The 27,446-nt window shown below is 38.5% G+C and overlaps 1 protein-coding gene across 2 annotated transcripts in view; it reads right to left on the bottom strand.

The window, feature by feature from the left end:
* Positions 1–1,472: 1,472 nt before the first annotated feature.
* The window catches only part of LOC136867305 (pre-mRNA-splicing factor 38B), a 141,802-nt gene continuing 115,828 nt past the window's right edge, over positions 1,473–27,446 (bottom strand). For both annotated transcript variants that reach the window (XM_067144458.2, XM_067144459.2), the window contains exon 9: positions 1,473–3,975. In XM_067144458.2, coding sequence (XP_067000559.1) covers positions 3,957–3,975 — 19 coding nt within the window. In that variant the 3' untranslated portion in view covers positions 1,473–3,956. The remainder of the gene's footprint in view (positions 3,976–27,446) is intronic.

A 27,446-nucleotide genomic window follows, 5' to 3' on the forward strand; every position in this document is an offset into this window, starting at 1 on the left:
TTTCTGTGATTTCCCATCTTCACCCCAATCTTATGCTTACCTAATCAACAGGCCATACTGATTCCTTCCAAATTGTTGCACCCATACCTGAGCTGATTTCTACGCTTATCGTAATAAATATAGCGTAAACATGAGCATATTTGCATTTTCTAAATTGACAACATAGCAACATTTTACATTACCATTGAGCATTTGGCAAGGAGTAAATAGGAAATAAATATATTTCAAATTTAATTTAGTGAAGAGTTGTTTTGTTTTACACACTGAAGGGCTAGCGTCATTATCTTCCGAGTTCGAGAAGAAAACAGTTTTATTTTTATAACTAACCTCTCTGTTCACTGGTAAAATAACTTAAAAATATCTCGCAAGTATTTCACACACACCCTAATGTAAAACAACGAGTACCTTGCAATTGTAGTCCTAAGTGCTAGTAAACAAATCGTGGCACGCTCTGTTATCTACAATGTGTACTCTCAGGCGATGCAAGCTTCTAGTACCGCTAGACTGAACCGCTCTGGCTGCCTAGGCAAAACCATGCAGTGAACTTTTCTGTGGGGCCACGGCAGTACCTCGGGGTGCTGGGAATTTTTATTGTATTTCGTACGTACATTGAACACTTAAGTGAAATATCACTTCCTATTTTGCTTTACTGCTTATTTACTACATGCATAGAAGAAAAAATGCTTTGGCCACCGGGACATTTCTTGCTATGTGCCTTGGCAGTCAACGTGTTAATGCTATGTGTAGAAAACAGTACAGTTCCATTTAAAAAAACAAAGTTAGTACCATTATCTCTGAAGATAGTGACACCATGAAAAAGTACTGTAAGTCCAATTATGAGCCCCTTGGTACCATTACTGAAAGTGAAAACAGAATGTTAATATCTTGAATGGTTCACGAGTTATTTTAGGTGGACAACTAACTAAACACTTAATTGCTGAAATAAAGCTAAATAATGATTTGTCAATGGCACTGAAGCTATTTACCATGAATAGGCTGTCAAATAATCCATGGATACTAATGTAGTTAGCAACTTCCAAATATAACCTTAACCACTCTTGTTTATCTCTGGTACCTGACGTGACTTACAGGCTCCCAGTATTTTATAACACCAGAATTCCACAATGCTACGTAATGAATAAGTTCATACAGAAGAATTTGTTATTTCAGGCAGTCATTTAGGAGAGAAAAATATTCGCTTACCGAGCTCGATAGCTGCAGTTGCTTAAGTGCGGCCAGTATCCAGTATTCGGGAGATAGTAGGTTCGAACCCCACTGCCGGCAGCCCTGAAAATGGTTTTCCGTGGTTTTCCATTTTCACACCAGGCAAATGCTGGGGCTGTACCTTAATTAAGGCCACGGCCGCTTCCTTCCCACTCCTAGCCCTTTCCTGTCCCATAGTCGCCGTAAGACCTATCTGTGTCGGTGCGACGTAAAACAACTAGCAAATATATATATATATTCGCGTACCATTTGAGCAGTAGAAATGCTATCACAAATCAATTTTTTTGGTGCTTCAACATTCACCATAATGGCTTCACCACCACTACTTGGTGCCATGCATGTCAGCCAGATAGCTGCTGTATATCGTGCATGATTGATGCTCCCATCTCTCACTAGATTCTGAAACTATTTCCAAAGAGGACTGAGGAGTCCTGTCAGGTCTCCAGGTAACATGCAATTTCTGCAGAGATTTTTAAAAGGTGGAACTTAAAAATCCCATCAGTAAACAAAGGGTTAAGATATCTATCACTATGGCAGGATCTACAGGCAATACATTTCCTCTCTTCTTCACTGACATAATTCAATATTTACAGCCAGTCTTCTCACCAAAAATCATTTTGAGAACTATAATATACTTTTATTTAGAAGTTTTGAGAGTTTTGTCCTGTAAGAGTGTAGGATTGTACAATCATTGTTCCCCCTCTACATTAGTATCCTTCCCAAACTCCAGCCAAAAACTGATAAGAGTAAAACTCTCCACATTCTCTATAAATATAGCAAATAGGAAAAGACGGCAGCATTAGTTTATTCACGAGACATAAAGAGTACGATAAGGGCTTGTGCAGTTACATTTACATCAGCATTTAATTTAAAATCTTTCCAGAATCACTCATTTGAAGTACAGAAGGAAAGAGTGTTACTCAACATGAAACATACCATATATACGAGAACACCCTGCGCATATTTTTTACGGAATTTAGTGAAGAAAAATATTGGTGCGCGCACTTTTCGAAATAAGGTTGGTACCATTTTACCTCAATGGATCCTGTTATACTATAGCACTGTCAGGCCTAGAAGTGAAGTGTTCACACAATATTAAATATGATGAGTTCTCATAATCGCTCATTCAAGGCTAAAAAAAAAAAAACTTAGGGTTGGAAACCGCACAGCAAGAATAAAGTATGCCAGAGAAAGCTGTACTCGCGACCGGAAAAAAAAAAGAGAGCAACTTCAAAAATCAAATAGTAACCGCCAGGCATTTAGCACAACGCATCCCTATACAGCTAATAACAGACACCACACCCCTTACAACATAGGCAAAATTAGCTCATTTCAAATATCGGAGAAAGGTAAGCAAACTGCACAACAAATCTGACAAACAGGTTGACTACCCAACAGCATGTGAAGATTATGATTTAGTCTCTTAAAACAAATTTGTATTTTACTCAGGATTGGAGTTTATCATTATGTCGGATTCATTTCTTGCAAATAAAATACAAATTATAGCCAATTTTCTTTTTCTATAAATTCTCTCCTAAAACAAGGTTACACAGATTATTCACGTATATACAGTATCAACGTACATTTATTTAAAAAAAAAAGTTATATTTCATACCATGTCGAGCATACAGGATATGGCGAAGCAGCTTGGTAATGACTTTTAATATCACAGCTGTTTCTAGTTTCATCTTCCCATCAAAAACAGTGAATCAAGACCTCACTGTATTTTTAAAAATCCGCCAAATAATCACAACATTCGCAAATATTTGGCTCAGATAATCAGCCACATATGAATGACTACTGATGCCAAATAAAACAAACACCTAAAAGTAAGAAGAGATTCAAATTATACCGTGATCAGTCAAGAAATGAAAACTTACTTTCCGCCAATGGATACAAAATATTAGATGAAAGCTTACTATTGAAAGGAATACAAGACATTTATGGTAAAACAAGTTATTCTATCTTATTGCATCACAAAAAATCTAGTCATCTCCACAATCCTACCTTGAAGTTTTAAAACCAAATTCTGGAGGGGTCACATACAACAATACTGACACTGGACAACTATATCCTTCCTTCTTCCCAATGAATTATTCCTCTTCATTCTTATGAACCACTAACACCATTGCATTTCACCACAACAATACCATACGAATTACATCAGCACCACTTACTGTATCATTATACTATGAGTATAACAGGACTGTCCTGTCCTCTATAATCACTTCCATCTTTCCCTCAATGACAGAGTTCAAAATTCACAAACCTAACTTCTACTTGTTGGTTGCTCTTATGTTCTTACTTCAATGCGACGCTCATAAGTAATACTTAAACTCCACACTCAAGAAATGTTCACACTGGTTATATGACATTTGTAAAAGCAATTGAAAATATGAGACATCACTGGCTGAGATACGAAGCTTACCATCAGAGCAACGCATGGTTCTACCAAACCAAGAGTATTTAACATTATTTACATCATTCTCAACAAGTAATCCCCTGAAAAGTACTGGCACACACTTTCCTTGAGGTAAAACTACACACACTTATTTTGAGCATTCCTCATACATACTGCAGAAGTGAACACTACAACAATTACAAATGTAAAAATATTACGGCCATTCTTCATTTTTTCTCTTTTTCTTAAACAAAACTCAGATAACAAGTAATGGAGCTACCAAGTAATGTTTCTCATCACATCTACAACTCTTTACGCAGAAAGTCTTTTTTCAGCTTCTATACTTGTGCCTGAAAAAAAGAAACAAATTTAAAACAATATAAGTTAAAAAAAAGGTATCAAATCACAAAACCAACAAAAAAAGGCCTAAGAATAATATTGTCACCATAATAACAAGTAAATAGTCAACCTTGTCATATCAAATTCCAACTCCAACATTAATTATGAACTGATTTGAATGAATGAATTAATAAATACTTGATTTATTAAATATTAGATACCTAGTTTATGATTACTAAACATCTTGGCATTCTGGAAGTTTTAGCATGTTAAGTATGGAATGAAGAAAGCATGCCAAAGCTATGGAATTACAAATGAAAGGAAAGAGCGGCCAAGATCCAGATTATGATAAACAGGTCTGTTTAAGAACAGCATAAGGCAACAACACACACAGTAGAACGCAGTGATTGACATATATATATATATATATATATATATATATATATGGATCTCTTTTTAGATCACGTTATAAGGACACCAAAGGTATTTACAGATGATGACCAACACAAAAGATCGGAATGAATTAAAAGCTACTAGGCAATTCAGAAAGAAATCGAAGATGATGACCAGAAAATGATTGAATTAAGTGGTCCAATGAAGCTGTAAAAGTCAGAGAGAGAGAGAGAGAGAGAGAGACATAAGTGGTTCGACTTTGTTAGACCTGTGTCATACATGCAAATGTGATGTCATATTGTATCAATTTCAGACAAGTGTTATGGAATATACGATTTATGAAATTTGGTTGGCAGTTCCTAGCCTTGTCAATGAACACATAGCTCTCCTATGTAAAATTTATAATGATTCATCTTCATAAATATTATACTTTATGTTGCTGGTTCCTTTCTTAACTTCTACTGTACTGTGACATTTTGAACATAGTTGTGAACTCTGCATCATTTATTTATACCACCCCATACTTGTCTTAACCCCGTTGTTCTGTTCAGGTCTATATGACCCACAATGAATACTTTTTTAAATGGAAATTCTCTACCTTATTTTGTTATATTTTATACTAATATTTTTTTAATCATTCCAATCAACTAAGCCTCTATGTGTTTACAACAATGGGCTTGTTTCTTACTTTTTTAATGTTTGTTTGAGTCATCAGTCCATAAACTGGTTTGATGCAGCCCTCCATGCCACCCTATCCTGTGCTAACCTTTTCATTTCTACGTAACTATTGCATCCTACATCTGTTCTAATCTGCTTGTCATATTCATACCTTGGTCTACCCCTACCGTTCTTACCACCTACACTTCCTTCAAAAACCAACTGAACAAGTCCTGGGTGTCTTAAGATGTGTCCTATCATTCTATCTCTTCTTCTCGTCAAATTTAGCCAAATCGATCTCCTCTCACCAATTCGATTCAGTATCTCTTCATTCGTGATTCGATCTATCCATCTCACCTTCAGCATTCTTCTGTAACACCACATTTCAAAAGCTTCTATTCTCTTTCTTTCTGAGCTAGTTATCGTCCATGTTTCACTTCCATACAATGCCACGCTCCACACGAAAGTCTTCAAAAACATCTTTCTAATTCCGATATCAATGTTTGAAGTGAGCAAATTTCTTTTCTTAAGAAAGCTCTTCCTTGCTTGTGCTAGTCTATATTTTATGTCCTCCTTACTTCTGCCATCGTTAGTTATTTTACTACCCAAGTAACAATATTCATCTACTTCCTTTAAGACTTCATTTCCTAATCTAATATTTCCTACATCACCTGCCTTCGTTCGACTGCACTCCATTACTTTTGTTTTGGACTTATTTATTTTCATCTCGTACTCCTTACCCAAGACTTCATCCATACCATTCAGCAATTTCTCGAGATCTTCTGCAGTCTCAGATAAAATAACAATATCATCGGCAAATCTCAAAGTTTTGATTTCCTCTCCTTGGACTGTGATTCCCTTTCCAAATTTCTCTTTGATTTCCTTTACTGCCTGTTCTATGTAAACATTGAAAAGGAGAGAGGACAAACTGCAGCCTTTCCTCACTCCTTTCTGGATTGCTACTTCTTTTTCAAAGCCCTCGATTCTTATCACTGCAGACTGATTTTTATACAGATTGTAGATAATTCTTCGTTCTCGGTATCTGATCCCTATCATCTTCAGAATCATAAATAGCTTGGTCCAATCAACATTATCGAATGCCTTTTCTAGATCTATGAATGCCATGTACGTGGGCTTGTCCTTCTTGATTCGATCCTCTAAGATCAGACGTAAAGTCAGGATTGCTTCACGTGTTCCTACATTTCTTCTGAAGCCAAACTGATCTTCTCCCAACTCAGCTTCAACTTGTTTTTCCATTCTTCTGTAAATAATACGTGTTAAAATTTTGCAGGCATGAGATACTAAACTAATGGTGCGGTAGTTTTCACACCTGTCAGCACCGGCTTTCTTGGGAATAGGTATAACAACATTCTTCCGAAAATCGGATGGGACTTCTCCTGTCTCATACATCTTGCACACTAAATGAAATAACTTTGCCATGCTGGTTTCTCCTAAGGCAGTCAGTAATTCAGAGGGAATGTCATCAATTCCAGGTGCCTTGTTCCTATTTAGGTCACTCACAGCTCTGTCAAACTCTGACCTCAAAATTGGGTCTCCCATTTCATCAGCATCAACAGCCCCTTCATGTTCCAGAACCAAATTATCTACATCTTTACCTTGATACAACTGTTGGATATGCTCCTGCCATCTTTCTGCTTTGTCTTCTTTCCCTAGAAGTGGCTTTCCATCTGAGCTCTTAATATTCATACACCTAGATTTCCTTTCTCCAAAGGTTTCTTTGATTTTCCTGTATGCAGCATCTACCTTTCCTAAGACCATACAGCCTTCGACATCCTTGCACTTCTCCTTCAGCCATTCTTCCTTAGCTACCTTGCACTTTCTATCCACTTCATTCTTTAATCGCCTGTATTCTTTTCTGCCCTCTTCATTTCTAGCATTCTTGTATTTTCGTTGTTCATCAATCAGGTCTAGTATCTCCTGAGTTATCCACTGATTTTTAGTTGATCTTTTCTTCCTTCCTAACATTTCTTCAGCAGCCCTACTGACTTCATTTTTCATGACTCTCCACTCTTCCTCTAAAGTGTTTCCTTCAGCATTTTCATTTAGTCCTTGTGCAACATGTTCCTTGAAACAATCCCTCACACTCTTTTCTTGCAACTAGTCTAGATCCCATCTTTTTGCATTCTTTCCTTTCTTCAATTTCTTCAACTTCAGATGGCATTTCATGACCAACAAGTTGTGGTCAGAGTCCACGTCTGATCCTGGGAAAGTTTTGCAATCCAACACCTGGTTTCTGAATCTCTGCCTAATCATAATGAAGTCTATTTGATACCTTCCAGTGTCTCGAGGTCTCGTCCACGTATACAGCCGTCGTTTGTGGTGTTTGAACCAAGTATTGGCAAGGACTAAATTATGATCAGTGCAGAATTCAACCAGCCGACTTCCTCTTTCGTTCCTTTGTCCCAATCCAAATTCTCCTACTGTACTACCTTCTCTTCCTTGGCCTACCACTGCATTCCAGTCTCCCATCACAATTAGATTCTCGTCACCTTTTACATATTGTATTACATCTTCTATCTCCTCATATATTCTTTCGATTTCTTCATCATCCACTGAACTAGTAGGCATATAGACCTGCACTGTTGTGGTGGGCATTGGTTTGGTGTCTATCTTGACGACAATAATTCTTTCACTATGCTGGTCGTAGTAGCTTACCCGCTGCCCTATTTTCTTATTCATTATTAAACCAACTCCTGCATTTCCCCTGTTTGATTTTGTGTTGATAATTCGGTAGTCGCCTGACCAAAAATCCTGTTCTTCCTGCCAACGTACTTCACTTATACCAACTACATCTAACTTTAGCCTATCCATCTCCCTTTTCAGATTCTCTAACCTACCACAACGATTCAAACTTCTAACATTCCACGCTCCGACTCGCAGAATGTCCGTATCCATCTTCCTGATGATCGCCCCTTCTCGTGTAGTCCCCACCCGGAGATCCGAATGGGGGACTAGTTTACCTCCGGAATATTTTACCCGGGAGGAAGCCATCATCAGTACATCATTCATACAGAGAGAGCTGCATGTCCTCGGGAGGTAATTACGGCTGTAGTTTCCCGTTTTTAATAGGAAATTGTAATTAGCAGTCTCAACAATTTGATTTTTTTTGTTTCTGTTCAGTTTGAATTGTGACACTATTGAGACATATCATTAAAGTTTGTGGTTTTTTAGCATTTGCAACAATACCGGGCGAGTTGGCCGTGCGCGTAGAGGCGCGCGGCTGTGAGCTTGCATCCGGGAGATAGTAGGTTCGAATCCCACTATCGGCAGCCCTTAAGATGGTTTTCCGTGGTTTCCCATTTTCACACCAGGCAAATGCTGGGGCTGTACCTTAATTAAGGCCATGGCCGCTTCCTTCCAACTCCTAGGCCTTTCCTATCCCATCGTCGCCATAAGACCTATCTGTGTCGGTGCGACGTAAAGCCGCTAGCAAAAAAAAAAAAGAATTTGCAATAAATGCGAAATATGTTGAAACTTTGTCAGTGTATGTGCCTTCATCTTATATGACCTCTATGAGTGGTTTTTAGCGATTTTGAATTAGCGATAAAATGCGAAATTGGTTCAAAATGCAAAATTATACAATTTATGCGAAATACTCGATTTTACGCAAATTAACGTATATCTTTTTAAAAAGATGCATTTTTCTTAAATATAAAACATAGGCTATGTTATTTATTTCAGGGGAAAGCATTATTACGGCACCTTAAATCTTTCAATGTGTGGAATATCTTTCAACACTCAAAGAGAAGTGCAAAGAACAACCAATCAAACATCTTAATACACTTTCAAGCACACGCATTCATTCACTTCGTCTTGCCACTTGATCATAGTCTTGTTATTTTTGACATAGGTGTTGAGTACTAGTTCTGTTTTAAAGTACGGTAGCGATTTATTGTCTGGTAGCCACGGGTAGAAGCGAAGTGACGATCAAACAGCGTACAGACTTACAAATCGGAACATTTTTATGTAAGCGATACAGATATATTGATGTGCCGACTTTGCAATCAAATTATGCCTATTTTCAACCAGTTTGCTACAAAACGCTAAATTTGGAAATCAAAATGCTAAATCTCTGATTTTTAAATTCTATAAACCACGAACTCTACATATCGTACATGCCCCATGAATAGTCTATGTATTTGAAATATTGCATAATACTGTGGGCTCATTTTAAAAAGGATAGCTTTGTGTGAGAGGCAGTTGGTTAACGGACGCTTTCTGGACCGTGCGAAGTTAGAATGCCTCGTATCTGCATTCAGTTTGAAATTTTTAAATAATTTGGTTGAGAGTGTCGCAGTATCGCCTGTGTGCGGCACGTTTGAAAGAGGCTAATCGCGAGCTTGGAGGCGGGGTTTCTGGCAGCTGGGATCCCCAAAACAGTGACTTCAGAACTACCAACTTCGCTTACCGCAGTGCTGGACCATCATCACTTTACGTACAAAATCTGTTATTAAACCTGTGCTCCACAGTTTTGATATGTCCAAAGGGTTAATTGTGAATTTACAACTACCTGTATGCAGGAGTATTGATTACATTTAATCATGGTATAGAATTGATGCAACAGTTCAGTGCTTTGTCCTCAGAAAGCGGTAGAACCGTCAGGGTATTGTATCTTGGGGGTTCCCCTTGTTTGAATAAAGCTAAGGAATCTTTAAAAGAGCGAGTCGCGGGGAAAGCGCTCTCATTCGTTTTTCGTCCTCAGTTTATTCCGGTCGGCAGTCGATGCAGCCTCTGACTGACATGCTAGTTCTATGCTTTTGCATACCTGCCAACTATTAGAAACCAACAATAGGAAGATTTTTAAATTCTTGGATATCATCACATGTATTCCACCACTGTCTAGGTGAAAAAAAGTCAGGATAAAAGGCATGCATATCTAGAGTTACAATGCGAATTGACCATTAAATTTAAAATATTAAAATAAGAAAACATAAAATTGGTTACAAGATAATGTACCTAATCATTCCCATTTATGACACTTACATATGAATAATAATATTTATGTCACACCGACACACACAACAAAATGCATAATACCGTATTTTCTTGCATAATTAATGCACATTTTTGATAAAAAATACAGGCGAAAACTTCGGATGCGTAAATTATTCAAAGAATTCAGATATTTACAAATGATTTACAATTCATTTACATTTAAAAGATACATCAAATATAATATAAACACAACTGGTTCAACTCATTTGCGGTTATTGTCATTTTGCGTAAAATTCCGGCGTGCGTTTTTTTCTGAAAAGTCAGTACTGTACATCAGGTAAGTTAGACACGTGGGGTTGAAGTACAGACACTGGAAAATATTCTTCACATTACGAGCTGTCAATACGACCTGAAGTGAAATAAACATGAACTAATAAAAGTACAATTCATGTAATGTCATAACAATGATATACCGGCAATAAAAAAGAAAACCCCAAACCGTTTGTATCCAATCTTGTACGAGTGACGTGTCCGTCCACCCTTTCTCTTGAATACGAACGTGGATCACTAGTGGAAATTTTGCTTTAGGCATTGTTTTTCGTTTTAGTACAATGTAAGGTGCAAGCTTTCTGCCATCAGCTGTTACAGCAAGCATTGCAGTACATCGTTGTTTCTTGCTTCCGGTAGTGCGTACGATAATCCTGTATGTTTCTTTCTTATCGATTGTTCGACTTTGTGGAATATGGAAACTGACTGGCGTCTGACCTGCGGTTCCTATAAAGGAGATTAAATATTCCTTCACTTTACGCTTCTCATTAACAAAGCGATGAAAAAGGTTGAAATCATTCGTCATTTTTTGGTATAATGTTCTTCATTGAAGAGTAAGTCCATTTCCCTTCATAAAATTAATCAAGCCTCGGCTAACCTTCAAATCCGAGACAATGATCCCAGGTGCAGCAGCTATTTCCCATTCTTTAAATACTTCATTTCGTGAGAAACAGCAAAGTAACCAAATCATATATTTAAGCAGATATTCCTCAACTTGCCGAAACTTGCCGCTTTTCGGTCCGCGAAATGCTTTGCGAGACTTGTTGGCCGCTTGAAGTGCACTTCTGTTACCGCGGTAGCGCACGTTTCATTTGGACACTGAATACCTGCTGCCCGCTGCTCTAATCCCGTATGTTTCTGCGTAACTGATCACCGCGAGTTTGCATGATGCAGTATTATACGAAAACTGTAGACTGACAAACAATTTTGAGATCACACAATGTCCTGTAGCCGAAACACTCTTAAAACTAGTGCAGTGGGATTTCCTGTCGGCTAATAACAGCACGTTGCCCTGTATTTGGAATGCCTGCTTTTGCAATAGGAAGCCTGCTACTTGAATAGATGACATCTTTATTTCGAAACGCGTCCGGAACTGTTTGATAGTTGTTTCGAAGTTGTGGGTAAGTCAAATACGTGAACATTTCTTTTTCTCCACTTTGGACCCAAGAATATTGGGATGCGTAAATTATGTAAGGGCGTTAATTATGCGAGAAAATATGGTAGTATCCTTTATCAGACGGTAAAATGAACGGAAATTTATAGGTATCTCTGAAACTTGGAGATATCGTTTGTTATATTTTTTTGGCCATAACGAGAAAAGAAAATTCCAGAATTTGTCACTGACACAACCCCCTTAAAAACACTCAACTCATTAAGATTATGCACTTAAATACTACCACATACAAAACAATTCAATATATCCCATACATTATTAACATATGACTTTGACAGACGGGGAAAACATAGAAATCCAAGAAAAAACACGTGGCCTACAACTCCGACGAAACTACGCACAGAAACGATGTTAACAGCGTGCGAACAGCACAATAACAAACTCATTCTTTCGTCCCGATTAACTGAGTCGCTAGCCTCTCTTGCTTGCAGGACGATTGCCACCCAGAATCCCCAGCTGTATACAGAGGACACGCAGCTGTAGTGAGCGGGAAATACGATACACGAAGGCGACGGACGAAACGCTCAAGAAATAAAGAATCACATAAATATGCTTGAAAATCAGGTTTCGTAAATTACACAAGCACGTAAGAATTTATCCTTTATCCTAGGGGAAGAGTATTGGCCGTACTAGAGGTTATATTGGTCAAAAATAGGAAAAAGTAAAAATAAATTAGAAAAAGAGTTAAAAACTGGAAAGTTTCCAGGTAAATCGGAAGGGTTGGCAGGTATGCTTTTGTACTTTCAAGAGTGACGCTATGTTCAAGTTAGACGTAAGAACAAATTTTTTTTGTTGCTAGTTGCTTTACGTCGCACCGACACAGATAGGTCTTACGGCGACGAGAGAACAATTTATCGCAAAATATGAGACTATTTTGAGACTATAATTAATATGCACATTCCCTGTGCGATTGAATTTATTTAGATTCAGTAGTGAACAGTCCGAGTTAGTGTGGCAGTTACCTCTGGCTTGTGTGTAAAGGTACGGTATCGGCACGGAAACTATTAACTGTGAGAGACGGTATAAGTGTCGGACATAATAAAGCCTGCGGAGTTAATTTGCATTTGTGCTGTGCACAAACTATAATCGACTCGCGTATCGTGGTCGCGGTAGTAGCGAGTGCGTTCTGTACCGCTCTTGTGTATTGCTACACCTGGGATCCGATCTCTGAACTAACGGTGTGTGAACGGGAATATGTAATACACCGGCTGCTACCCACAACCAGCCATTCTTTTAGGTATATGTGTAAGTACTCGTGTACTTCGAGTGGGGAAGAAATCCTAACATCATTTCCATTATAGGAGCACCACATTTCAAAGACAGTGATGGCAGCAACCAGGACCAGCAGAGTGGCTTCTAACACCATGCAGTGTGTTGTGATGATGGCTTAAGATGTCAAGACGTAGCGGCCATGGGACCGTTATGAAAGCAGAGATTGGCAAAGTTAAGTTCAATATGTCAAAATTATAAGCATGGCCTTAGATAAGAGAATTAGCCTAGTTCGATCCTCTTGTAAATATTAAATTAATGATAAATGTCAGCTAATTGGAGCTGAGTTGTGCTATTTGTTTAAAGTAACGTTGTGGTTGATCCCAGGGGTATATGCATGCTCGAGCCCTTGGTTTTGTTTTGTTTACTAGACGGGGAAGAGGGAAATTATTAGGTTATAGTTAGGAGTGTGTTTCCTTTATTTTACTTCAGTGTATTCCATTTGTGTGTGTCATGTTATGAGACGAGAGAGAGATTCTTTTGTTGTAGAAGCTATGCACCTTAAGATCGTTCGGCAGAATATTTCAATATAGTACAGGTTTCTTTTATTGTTATATATGAGGCACGCTTTTCAGGTTTATTTCATGGCAGATGAGGAAACTACGTGCGACGCTGTGTAGTTAGTATCCTTTATTCTTGCAAAGAAGGCAAGCAATACGGGCAGGACCGAGCAAGAGAGCTATGAGAGAAAGGCAGGGATCGCCAAAGAGATATATATTTGACACACAAGGGTGTTAAGACAGGGCTGAGATGCCTGTGAAAATTTAGTGAAGGGGAAATTATATGTTATAGCTGCGTATACAGAGAAGAGCTAGAATTGCCTAGATATTCATTGGTACAGAAAAGGGTTGAACTCCCGTACCGTGAGGGAGAAGGCCGGAGGCACCTAATGTCTAATAGTGAAGCTGCGTACGTACAGAGATGAGAGATTGGGGCCTTATTACCGTGTAGTACAGAGCATTGATATAGAAGGGAGGTTGATTTATTTTACGATGAATGAAACAGTAGGTGCAGCGATGGAAGTTGAAACTCCCTTGTGACAGCCCCTCTCAGGCAGAGCTCATCCGATACCACTAGCCATTGTCGTCCCTTTGCTGGACAGGGAGATTTTACACCTGGAGGCCAGCAGGAAAGGAAAAGCAGAAATAGGCCATGACGTGCCCAGTGATGAAACCCGCCCTCGGCGCATATGTTAACTGGGTCAGGAATCCCAGTAGCCTCCAATAAAAAGAAGTGCATTTATTTCGTGTATATTTTATTTCAGGTGTCCGGATATGCAGTGATTTTTCCTCTTGTGCATACATTTATTTTACAGGATTTTATTGTGTGATTTTTTGCTTCTGGTTTGATTGTGTCATGTGTTTTTGTTGTTTATGTTTAATAATAATAATAATAATAATAATAATAATAATAATAATAATAATAATAATAACAACAACAACAATAATAATAATCGTATGGCCTCAGCTACCGTGTGCAGACATTTCAATTTGACGCCATCTGGCTGTCTGCCCGTCAATTTCGACGTTCCGTTTTACTCTACGCCCACTAGATGGCAGACCGAGTAAACCGAAACTTTCTTGGGGGGTCTATGTCTGAGATTTAATGAATTTTGTCGGGTAAACACCAAATGTGTCACCAGAGATCTTTTACATGCCGACATCGTACGACATGGAGTGTCGAATGGATTTTTTTCCGCCCTTCAAAAATCTGACTACCTATGCCGGGTTTGAACCCGCTATCTTGGGATCCAGCCGACACTCTACCACTGATCCTAGGGAGCGGCGATAAGGGAACAGGGAACTGGAAATCAAGTAGGGATGACATAAAATTGTTAGTGTTGAACTGTAGAAGTATTGTAAAGAAAGGAATAGAATTAAGTAATTTAATAGATATATATTTACCAGAACCCCAATTAAGAAGAGAGAAAAGAATTAAAAATATGGAAGTTGAAGGAGAAAAGTATACAAGAAGAATTTCAAAGGGAAATAATACCCTTGGTACCCAGGACAGAGGCGGGGAATGTTGAAGAGGAATGGAAAAGATTTAAGCAAGCACTGGTTGGATGTGCAGAAAAGGTGTGTGGTAGAACATCAGGAAATGTGAAAGACAAAGAAACACACCGGTGGAATGATAGGGTAAAGATTAAAGTGAAGGAAAAGAAAATGGCATGGAAAACATGGAAAACATCTAAGACTGAAGAAAGTAAAAGAAAATATGTGGAGGCAAAGAATTTGGCCAAGAAAGTAGTGGAGGAAGAAAAGAGGAAAAGCTGGGCCTTATTCACACAGAAATTGAGAGATGATACGCAGGGCAGCAAGAAATTACTCTATGGTATCTTAAGAAACAAAAAGAGAGATCAAGTAAACACCAGATTTGTGAAGGATGAAGGTGGTATAATTTTAACAAAGCCGGAAGAAATAAGAAATAGATGGAGAGAGTATTTTCAGAAGCTGCTGAACATAAGAACGGATGACAGTCATTCAATGGACGACCAGGAAAGGCAATTAGTTGATGAAGAAATAGATAAAGAAATTACATGAATGAAATTGAAATGGCAGTAAGAAAGATGAAGAATGGAAAAACTGCTGGAATAGATGAAATTTCAGTGGAGATGATAAAGGCAGCTGGAGCTGAGGCCTGCAGTGGACATATCGGGTTCTCAGGAATGTCTGGGAGAATAAGGAGGTCCCTGAGGATTGGCAAAAAGGAATAATCATCCCAATTTTCAAGAAAGGTGATAAGAAAGTTTTGAAGAACTGCAGGGGAATTACTCTAATATTCCATGTTGCTAAGATAATGGAAAGGATACTGGAAAGTACAATAAGGTTGAGGGTTGAGAATCAGATACAGGAAAATCAGTTTGGTTTCAGAAGTGGAAGGCCAACAATAGAGCCCATTTTCATTATGAGACAACTAATGGAAAAGCATTGGGAGTACGAGAATGATATGGTGATGACATTCATTGACATTGAAAAGGCATATGACAGTGTCCCCAGGACGAAAGTTTGGGACAGTCTGGTGCAAAAAGGAATTGGACAGGGATTAATAAAAATGATCATGGCATTGTATAAGGAATGTTGTAGTTGCGTGCAAACACAAGTTGGCAGGACAAGTTGGTTCAAAATAACTAGTGGGCTGAGACAGGGAAGTGTTCTATCACCAATCCTGTTTACAATAGTAATGGATGACATCATGAGAACAGCAAAAGCAGCATATGGAGGAAGAGAAATGAACATGATGTTATTTGCAGATGATATTGTGATTTGGGGAGAAGACGACAGGAAGGTTCAAGAACAGTTGAATGTGGTGAATGGGAAGATCGAGGAATGTGGATTGAAAATAAGTGTAGAAAAGAGTAAAACTCTTGTTATGACTAGAGGGGAGAAAGAAGGGAAAGGTCAGATTAGACTTGCAGACAAGCCCCTGGAAGTAGTGGAAACGTTTAAATACCTGGGGAGTGAATTAATGGAGAATGTTCGACTGGATGCTGAGATTAGTAAAAGGATTCAAGCTGGAAGTTGTTTCTATCATAGTGTAAGAAACATGTTATGCGACAAAGATGTGCCAACGGAAGCAAAGGATACTATGTACAAGATGTATTACGTACCCATAACAACTTACGGAGCAGAAACTTGGACAACGACAAAGAAGGATGAGAGTCGAATACAGGCAGCCGAAATGAAGTTCTTGAGGAGTATGATACAGAAGAGTAGAAGAGACAAAATAAGGCATGAGAAAATCTGGGAAGAAATTGGAGTGGAAAAAATGAATGATAGAATAGAGAAGAGCCGACTAAGATGGTTTGGGCACATAAAGCGAATGAGTGACGAAAGAATGCCAAAAAAGGTGATGGAAATGCAAATCCAAGGAAGGAGAGGCCGTGGACGACCAAGTTGAGATGGCAGGATACCATCCAACGTAGCATTATAAAAAAAAACCTGGACTGGGACACAGTGTTGGAGGAGGAGTGGTGGAAAGACCGAAGAAAGTGGACAGGAACCATATTTGCCCCTACCCCGCTACAGCTGGATAAAGGGAAATGATGATGATGATGATGATGATGATGATGATATTTACCAGATATTGTAATAGGAGTTGAATCATGGCTGAGTATTCATTCTGGTGAAAGAAGAATTTGTAAGCTACGAAAAAGTTAAAGATGAGACACATGAAATTCTAGGTGTAAAAGATCATTTCTAAAGATAATAGGCAACTTGATATATTTGGAGTGTACAGACCGGGAAAGGGTAGCACTGACGCCGATTCGGAATTATTTGATAGGATAGTCGGCTATGTGGGAAATGACATGGAAAGAAATATGATTGTAGCAGGAGATCTGAATTTGCCAGATGTCAATTGGGAAGGAAATGCGAACGACAGGAAGCATGACCAACAAATGGCAAATAAGTTAATATGGGAAGGACAGTTGATTCAGAAAGTGATGGAACCAACTAGAGGGAAAAATATCCTGGATGTGGTGCTCGTAAAACCAGATAAGCTCTACAGAGAAACTGAAGTAATAGATGGTATTAGTAATCATGAAGCTGTTTTTGTCGTAGTTAAAAATAAATGAGATAGAAAGGAAGGTCTTAAAAGTAGGACTATTAGGCAGTACCATATGGCTGATAAAGCAGGCATGAGGCAGTTTCTAAAAAGTAACTATGATCGGTGGAAAACGGTAAATAAAAATGTAAACAGACTCTGGGATGGGTTTAAAGAAATTGTTGAGGAATGCGAAAACAGGTTTATACCTTTAAGGGTAGTAAGGAATGGTAAGGACTCACCTTATTATAATAGAGAAATAAAGATACTAAGAAGGAGGTGCAGACTGGAAAGAAATAGAGTTAGAAATGGCTGTGGAAGTAAGGAGAAATTGAAGGAACTTACCAGAAAATTGAATCTAGCAAAGAAGGCAGCTAAGGATAACATGATGGCATGCTTAATTGGCAGTCATACAAATTTTAGTGAAAAATGGAAAGGTATGTATAGGTATTTTAAGGCAGAAACAGGTTCCAAGAAGGACATTCCAGGAATAATTAATGAACAAGGGGAGAGTGTATGTGAGGATCTTCAAAAGGCAGAAGTATTCAGTCAGCAGTATGTAAAGATTGTTGGTTATAAGGATAATGTCACCAAGCTCGATAGCTGCAGTCGCTTAAGTGCGGCCAGTATCCAGTATTCGGGAGATAGTGGGTTCGAACCCCAATGTCGGCAGCCCTGAAGATGGTTTTCCGTGGTTTCCCATTCTCACACCAGGCAAATGCTGGGGCTGTACATTAACTAAGGCCACGGACGCTTCCTTCCCATTCCTAGGACTTTCCAGTCCCATCGTCGCCATAAGATATATCTGTGTCGGTGCAAGAAAAAAAAAAAAGGATAATGATCAGATAGAGGAGGAGACTAAGGCCAAAGAAGTATTAAAATTTACATATGATAACAATGACATTTACAATAAGATACAAAAGTTGAAAACTAGAAAAGCGGCTGGAATTGATCAGATTTCTGGGGATATACCAAAGACAATGGGTTGGGATATAGTACCATATCTGAAGTACTTATTTGATTATTGTTTGGTCAGAGGAGCTATACCAGATGAATGGAGAGTTGCTATAGTAAGCCCTGTGTATCAAGGAAAGGGTGATAGACATAAAGCTGAAAATTACAGGCCAGTAAGTTTGACGTGCATTGTATGTAAGCTTTGGGAAGGGATTCTTTCTGATTATATTAGACAAGTTTGTGAACTTAATAACTGGTTCGATAGAAGGAAATTCGGTTTTAGGAAAGGTTATTCCACTGAAGCTCAACTTGTAGGATTCCAGCAAGAGATAGCAGATATCTTGGATTCTGGTGGTCAAATGGACTGTATCGCGATTCACCTCTCTAAAGCATTTGATAGGGTGGATCATGGGAGACTACTGGCTAAAATGAGTGCAATTGGACTAGACAAAAGAGTGACCGAATGGGTTGCTATATTTCTAGAAAATAGATCTCAGAGAATTAGAGTAGGTGAAGCTTTATCTGACCCTGTAATCATTAAGAGGGGAATTCCTCAAGGCAGTATTATCGGACCATTCTGTTTTCTTATATATGTAAATGATATGAGTAAAGGAGTGGAATCGGAGGTAAGGCTTTTTGCGGATTATGTTATTCTCTATAGAGTAATAAATAAGTTACAAGATTGTGAGCAACTGCAGCGTGACCTAGAAAATGTTGTGAGATGGACAGCAGGCAATGGTATGTTGATAAACGGGGTTAAAAGTCAGGTTGTGAGTTTCACAAATAGGAAAAGTCCTCTCAGTTTTAATTACTGCGCTGATGGGGTAAAAATTCCTTTTGGGGATCATTGTAAGTATCTAGGCGTTAATATAAGGAAAGATCTTTATTGGGGTAATCGCATAAATGGGATTGTAAATAAAGGGTACAGATCTCTGCACATGGTTATGAGGGTGTTTAGGGGTTGTAGTAAGGATGAAAAGGAGAGGGCATATAAGTCTCTGGTAAGACCCCAACTAAAGTATGGTTCCAGTGTATGGGACCCTCACCAGGATTACCTGATTCAAGAACTGGAAAAAAATCCTAAGAAAAGCAGCTCGATTTGTTCTGGGTGATTTCCGACAAGAGAGTAGCGTTACAAAAATGTTGCAAAGTTTGGGTTGGGAGGAATTGAGCGAAAGAAGAAGAGCTGCTCGACTAAGTGGTATGTTGCAGGTTATAAATTTCATCTTCTTTGTCCGTATTGAAGATCTACTTGTGATACAAATTCTTATAATTTTGTTAATTACCACCTATTCAATACAATAAAAACATAGTACAAACTTGCATATTTATTAGATATAATACAAGAAGTGCAAACAGAACAACAAGTAGTTCTCAAGAGGCTAGGAGTAACATCGAACAATTACACAGCAGAAAGAAAAATATACCAACAAGCAATTATGGAACGTACGAGAACATTTTAAATCCAATATCACATTAGAAAGCGTTTCATCAAGTTTGTTCACGAACAATATTATCCTATTGACAATATAAAATTAATACCAATACATTTGTATAAAAGTTACTCCAGCAATGAGAACAAGTCAAATGTCCATAACATAGACAATTATCAACTGCAGAAAATTGTCAATATAGTTTACGAAGTTTTAACGACAATCATACAAGTTAAGCAACATGAATCAATACAATTAGCCAGATCTCAAAAGCTTTTATTTTTATTTATTTTTTATTTTTAAACAATTTAAAAGATGTTCAACAGATGAGTTTCGTCAATAAAATGTTAGACTTGGATAGATTTTAGACAAAAAGTTTTATCTTAAAGACATAATTTTATTGTTGTGTGACTTTTAAAATGTTATAAGATTTGTCAATTAGTTTTATGGGAATAATCTTGATCCAAAAGAATTGTTTCATGATCTTATACAACCTTAAGTGAATGATAGTTGGCTGATGATGCTCACGAAAAAGGAGCGAAACATGTACCATATAAACATCTTAATAAATATGTACCGAGCTCGATAGCTGCAGTCGCTTAAGTGCGGCCAGTATCCAGTATTCGGGAGATAGTAGGTTCGAACCCCACTGTCGGCAGTCCTGAAAATGGTTTTCCGTGGTTTCCCATTTTCACACCAGGCAAATGCTGGGACTGTACCTTAATTAGGCCACGGCCGCTTCCTTTCCACTCCTAGCCCTTCCCTGTCCCATTGTCGCCACAAGACCTATCTGTGTCGGTGCGACGTAAAAAAAAAAAAAAAGTTTGTACTATGTTCTTATTGAATTGAATAGGTGGTAATTAACAAAATTATAAGAATTTGTATCATAAGTGGTATGTTCCGAGCTGTCAACAGAGAGATGCGTGGAATGATATTAGTAGACAAATAAGTTTGAGCGGTGTTTATAAAAGTAGGAAAGATCACAATATGAAGATAAAGTTGGAATTCAAGAGGACAAATTGGAGCAAATATTCATCTATTGGAAGGGGAGTTAGGGATTGGAATAACTTACCAAGGGAGATGTTCAATAAATTTCTTTGAAATCATTTAGGAAAAGGCTAGGAAAACAACAGATAGGGAATCTGCCACCTGGGCGACTGCCCTAAATGCAGATCAGTATTTATTTATTGATTGATTGATCCACAGAGGCAGCTTATGTGTCATTGTTTCAACGCTGCTTAAATACTTGTATCTTAAACATTAGCCCGAAGCTAATTTCAAAGGGACGTCAGCTTTGTGCTGTCTGATTTGTGACAGAACGGTCTGTCTGTAGAGCCAGTGTAGTTTTAAGATAGCCTGGATTAACTCTGATTTGTTGATGTCAGTTTGTTAATACAGTAGAAGTCCGTTATAGCGAGAATTCACAACAGCGAAAAATTCACTCAATATAACGGATTGTCGTTATATCCCATTTTTGTATAAAAGTCGGAAAACCCTTCATGCACATTAAAATTTGTATGAAACGGCAATCAGTTTGTTCAAAACTTGTGTTTCCGCAGATGATATCCACACTACGGCTTACGTGTTTGTTATTTTTCGTAATCCGATACTAGGTGAAAGTGTATGTTTAATTTATTTCTGAAAAAAATATAGTAGCATATTTCTCTGAATCCAAGATGAACCCCACTTTTCCCTTCAAAAAATGTAAATCAGGCTCAAAAAGAAGTGTGTAAAATAATATGAATGCCTTGTTGTACAGTAGGCCTACGCATTTTAGACTTTTTTAAATGCCAAACATTGACTTTCGTCACGCCTTTTTTTTTTTTTTTTTTGCAGCTGCACAATTATTCTTTTATTTCCGCGAGTTTAAGGGCCATTAACTTAACATTGGCATCATAATACCGAAGAGAACTCGTTGAAAATTTTCCGGCAATACGTATTCCATGCGTCTCTACAATACAATGATCCATCCGGAAATTATTCTTGCTATCTATAAAACTGTTACTTTTACGCAGCGTCAGATATAACAGGCTACCGCTACACGCACGTCTCGCTTGTCGGGTTCGGCCAAATTCAGCGGCTAGCGATGTATAGGCCTAATCGCGAACGTTGAAAGTCAATGAACGAGTTTATTGCGCCACGGTATGGCCATTCCGCCCTTGCGTTTTTTGTGCACATACCTCACAATTTCACCTTTGACTTCTTAGCGTCCTTGTTGCGGACCACTGAATGATTTTTTGTGCAGTACGCATTTTTTTAGCTCTTTGTCTTCACGCTAACGTCAAATATCGGCTTTAGTTAGGCCTATGCCGTATTTTCTTGCGGCTGCACAATTATTCTACATTTCCGAGTGTTTAATAAACATTAACTTAAAATTGGCATCATAATATCGACTAGAACCCGTTGAAAATTTGCCGGCAATGCCTTTTCCACGTATCTTTACAATACGACTACAGTGAAACCTCGATTCCCCGTTTTTCGAGGGACCATGAAAATAAAACGTACAACACGGGAAAACGGAAAATCCGGGAATTAATGAATGAAAACCATCAACAATTTGGCTAAACATCACAAAAATTAAGTATGTATAATTATAATCTTACAAAAACTCCTAAACCAAACCAAACTACAGCCCCAGTGGGACTTTGCCTGCCGAGCGACCGCTGGTCAGCCCGAAGGCCTGCAGATTACGAGGTGCGCATGGTCAGTGCGACGAATCCTCTCGGCAAATATTCCTGGCTCTGTAGATCGGGGTCGCCATCTCACCATTAGATAGCTCCACAATTAAAGGTATTCACGTAGGCTGAGTGGATCTGGAATCAGACTTATATCCAGGTAAAATTGCCTGACCTGGTCGCAATCGAACCCGGGCCCTCAGGATGAGAGGCGGGCATGTTAGACCGCGAAACCGCATTAATTACCGGTACGCGAGTTCAAAATCTCGGTACTTTATATTCAATTTTACAGGGGAATCTTCGTCAGTTTCCCGTGAAAACTTCTTTCAATTCAGCAACTTTGATTAGGCTAGCCAAACTTCGAAAAATCTAATAACGCCAAGCCAAAAGACAATCGACCACAAGCAGTTTTTAATTCTCTCATCTAATAAAATAAAGCACATTAGATACACAAGCACCCAAAATGATGGCGAAATCCCTTCATTTCTTAATCTTTCATTGTAATTTGGTCTCCGGTATACTGTTCGTAGTCAATTTCTGGAAATCTCGTACCGCGCAAATTAGGGCTACATCGACTTTTAAAGGTTATGTTGAACTCGAAAACATGGTTTCGAATGTAAGTATCGATTCTTAAAAGTTCTCGAATGCATTATATTCAATTCTGCGCGTTACAAATCCAATCAAATTGGAAAGATAAAAGAAATGTAAAAACTTCAGAAATTACGGTTATTCGTGACCTTGAGGTCATCTGGAAAGCGCGCTCGCTGCACATGTCAGTACGAGTTTGAAATGATACCAACCATTTAAAATGTAACGTGCGCAAATAAAACGACTGCAGTTTTTGGTATTTTAACACGAAAACGTAACATTCCCAGTCTTACATCAGGACCTAAACAGTAATAGGCAATCCCAAGACCTCCCATGGCTTTTTTTTTTAAATGTAGGGTGCAACATCTGTTTTGGTCTCGCTAACATATCATGTACGATAATATCAAAAGGTACTGAATTTGTGTTAAAAAGGAGCAGTTTCGATTCCTGCCTGAAAGCTCAGTTACTCTGCAGTGCCCTGAGCAAAGTGCCGAAAACCTCTTCGGCAGTATGATCGAAAAAATGTAAAATTATAAATATCTAACCCTGGATATAATATGGACGTTTTATAAGTGCGAACATATGACGAAACTCCTTCCGTCTTCAAGCAGAGCTGTCGAAATGTGCCGTGTCTCCTTGCAATTGTTGTGGCCACTCTCTGCTTTATGATTTTCCGAGATTCTCTAAACAATACCACCCGAATGCGATGCTAAGATGGTCTCTTATGCAAGTTCACTGCCGATCGCTTTTCTAGTACCGGTACAGTACTTGCTTTAATTATCGCAGTGACGGGGCGTTAACGCCAAGATCCATAAATATGCCATAGCCGTCCTATCGTGAGATACAGTTTATTAAAAAAACGATTGATGGGACTGGAATTTCTGGACGGTTGATCCGGGAAAGCGTTTTATCGAGGAACAGATAATGCGGGACTTTTACAACGTGATTTAATTACGATGCTCGTGGGACCCCGTAATTTGAACACATATTCCGGGAAAATATATTTTCCGGGAATGGATAATCGAGGTTCCACTGTATCCATCACAAAAATATTCCTGCTGTGTATAAACCTTCATTTTACTAAGCGTCAAGTACAATAGACGCGTTATGACTCTGCCACTGAGTAGCCATGGCTTTTCTAAGAATTCGAAGGGTCGCATGTTTTGATGCCATTCTGCAGATTTGAGAAACACACAGGCACTGCACAACCGGTTGTCGCGGCTAGCGATGTGTAGTCAAGAGGCGGTCGTTTATTGTCGACGAGTTCTGCGTGTGTGAAAAGAAGCAGCGTGGTTACTGCGGTAGTTGCTAGTGGTATCCATTAACTTACTGTTAGGCCACGAATGCAACAACCCTTGAGTTTTGGCTTGAGATTCTGAGAAAAAAGTCTTGGATTCGGAAAGATACGGTATCACTCCAGAGATTTAGGTATGTGGCAAACACCTCAGCTTTCTTCTTCAAACAGTGTCACTTAACATAACCGTATATGTAGCCTATCATAAAAACATATTTGAAATGCCTGTAGAGAAATAACCTCCTCGCGAAAAATTTACATGTAAATAGCCGTAACTAAACGCGAGAAGATATGAAATATCCTCTGAAATCAGTGATGTACTCTGCCATATCTTGAGGTGTATCACATTCTTACTTAATTTCCGTATATAACATTAAAATTAAGATATCGTTTACTTCAGTCTTTATTTTTAACGAGTTAACAACTGCTATCGGCCACGTTATTTACGCATTTATTACGAAAACATGTTATCCTCTTTCATTTCGAGTTTTCTTTACGGAACAGCTGTCGACGGGTATTACTAATCGACTTGAATGTCGACGAGAGAAATCGCTAGTGCTCATAGCGAGGAAACGATGCCGAAGGTAATCGATCTCATGCAATATCATCGCTGTGGTGCATAAATATCGGTAACGGAAAACGCGCGCACGCTTAATCGCTCGTAATAACAGATGCGCCAGTGATAGGGTTCTCGCTGTAACCGAAGGACGATACACAGTTTAATATAGGAATTTTGAAGGGACAGAAAAAAGTCATCGCTACAACGGAGTTCTCGTTATATGCCGTACTCGCTATAACGGACTTCTACTATATATATATTGCACCCATAAGCGAATGTGCGTAATTAATGCATATATTAAATGTTCAATTTTCGCATATGAGAATACAGCAGTAGGCTGGGAAAAGATTGCAGTCTAACAAAGCAACTGCCAGGCGCTGTACAGACTGAAAGTAAATCCACAGAATACGTCTTAAGGCACGGACGGGATGTAGCTAGCCTGAGTGGTACGTCCAATTAGGTTTTATGGTGCCGACGGGAAGTGAAAACTTTCTATCCAGTTCCCATGTGAATTCGCACGATTGGAATGCACTTGACCCAGAAGAGTGAGTGAGACACGAATAATACCCATCATCCCTTAGCAGAAAATGGAAGAACCCAAACTACCAAGAGCGCGAAAGTCTCAGCCAATCACAAAATTGCAAAATTTAATGGCTTGTCATAGCGGGAATCTACAGCTAGTATTTCGTGATTTGGTGACTGAAGTAGCTGTAAAATATTGTGTCCTGACTTCCAAGTAATATTGAAGGATTTATCAGTGCAAGTGTATGGTTATTCAATGGCTAAATAAGAAATTTTCAACTTTACATGGAAGAGTGGAATCGCCCAAGAAGCGAACCGCCATGGCGGGAAGACGCCATGCTCTGACAGAAAATAGAGCCAGTGACGCGCGACGTCGTAGAAATTAATCTGTGATCGTTTCTCATAACGCAATGTAACACATAAGTCGGACCGAAATTAGGAAGATTTTGAGCACATTTTCTAAAATTCTAACCTACGGACACATGATAAATCGGTCCCAAGTGCAGGATTATTACGCCACATCCCTTCCACAGGAATATTTTCGAAGTGGGGGGAGGACTGTTTACAAAAACGGAGACACCAGGGTGGTGAACCTCAGTCTCGTAGAGAACACCAGTCTGGTGGAAGATCAGTAGTCTCGTGGTAAACTTCAATCTCGTCGGAATTCTCAGTCTTGTGAAAATTCGCAGTCTTATAAGAATCTTCAGTGTATTATACAGTAGTTGAAATCCAAGTGAGTAATGTATTTATTTATTCTTAGCAGAAAATGAACATTTTGACAAACTTTTATTCAACTTTAGATCATGCAGATATAATCAGGCAATTAAATTAACAAAATGACAATGGTAGTTATATTCTCAACACTTGCCATGAATGAACTTAAGGTGCTAGGACCGAGGTGAACATTGAATCTCGTCGTAACACGTAGCTGCATCACATTTTTCCTATTTCACGTGTAGCTCGTATATTACGTGTCCTAGTCATATGTTGGAGAACGATTATTATAAAATTCTCCACATCATTGGGAACATTACACGTTATTTTTCCACACTCTCATAGAACTATTATTGCAAGTGAGATATTTGGGAGCAGAATTAGTCCAGCCAGTTACAGGAAGAAAAACTTTGTTTTCATAATTGGAATACTTCCGTAGTAAGACCTTGAGTCCAGTGTCATGGTCAGAGAAGGTGAATAACCAATAATCCTTTACACAAACAATCTGAGAGGGGAGAGAGAGGCGACAGCAGGCAGGTAGCGGAGTACAGACTTTCGACTTCACGTCAGGTGTTCAATGCAGTGTCATTGAATATTCTTCGCAGGAGTGTTAAAATGCGAGTGTTAATATAAATATGGACGTGTGCAACGATATTGTGAAAATGCATCAAGTTTGCGTGTGTGACCTCTTGGATAACATCAGCCTGAAGATGAGATACTAATTCAACATGATGGGGTCCGGAGGATGATCTGACCTGCCTCCAGCACAAACAAGGTAAAATGAGCATAATGTAATTTTGTAAACAAGCAAGGCTATGAACAGTCGATGATCAAAATGTAGTTTAGAATTTTAGATAGGACTGTAAATAATTCACTGATCGGATAGTAATTATAAATTAGGATAATAATAATAATAATAATAATAATAATAATAATAATAATAATAATAATAATAATAATAATAATAGATAAGTGTTAGCGTGTGTTACTTGTGCAGTTTTCTTTTAACGTAAGTCAGTTTGACATGCGAGAATCCTATTTTACTAAGAAATTTACATACGGCGTAGTGCAGATTTTAAAGTGATGATAATAATAATAGTTGTGGTAATGAGCAGTATTTTGTTGACATTTTGATTTTGTGGATGCTGCCATGTTAGTTTTAAACGTTTATTTTGCTATTAGCACATTAGGTTTATTATTTCATGTTCTGTAAGCATTATTCAGATGACCGTTTCCGGTAGCTCTCATTATTTGTATTTCACGACGATGGTTGATACACGAAGATTTCTTTATGTAACGTGGTTACACAGTTCGATAGCCGTGTTTTGAGAGGCAATCTCGTTATTTCAGTTATTTAATTAGTGACAGGAAGCCATTGATAAGTTAGCTCTGATATTTCATAAGTTGTGAAACGGTGGATGA

This window comes from Anabrus simplex, chromosome 3 (genome assembly GCF_040414725.1).
Source record: "Anabrus simplex isolate iqAnaSimp1 chromosome 3, ASM4041472v1, whole genome shotgun sequence".
Taxonomy (NCBI): domain Eukaryota; kingdom Metazoa; phylum Arthropoda; class Insecta; order Orthoptera; family Tettigoniidae; genus Anabrus; species Anabrus simplex.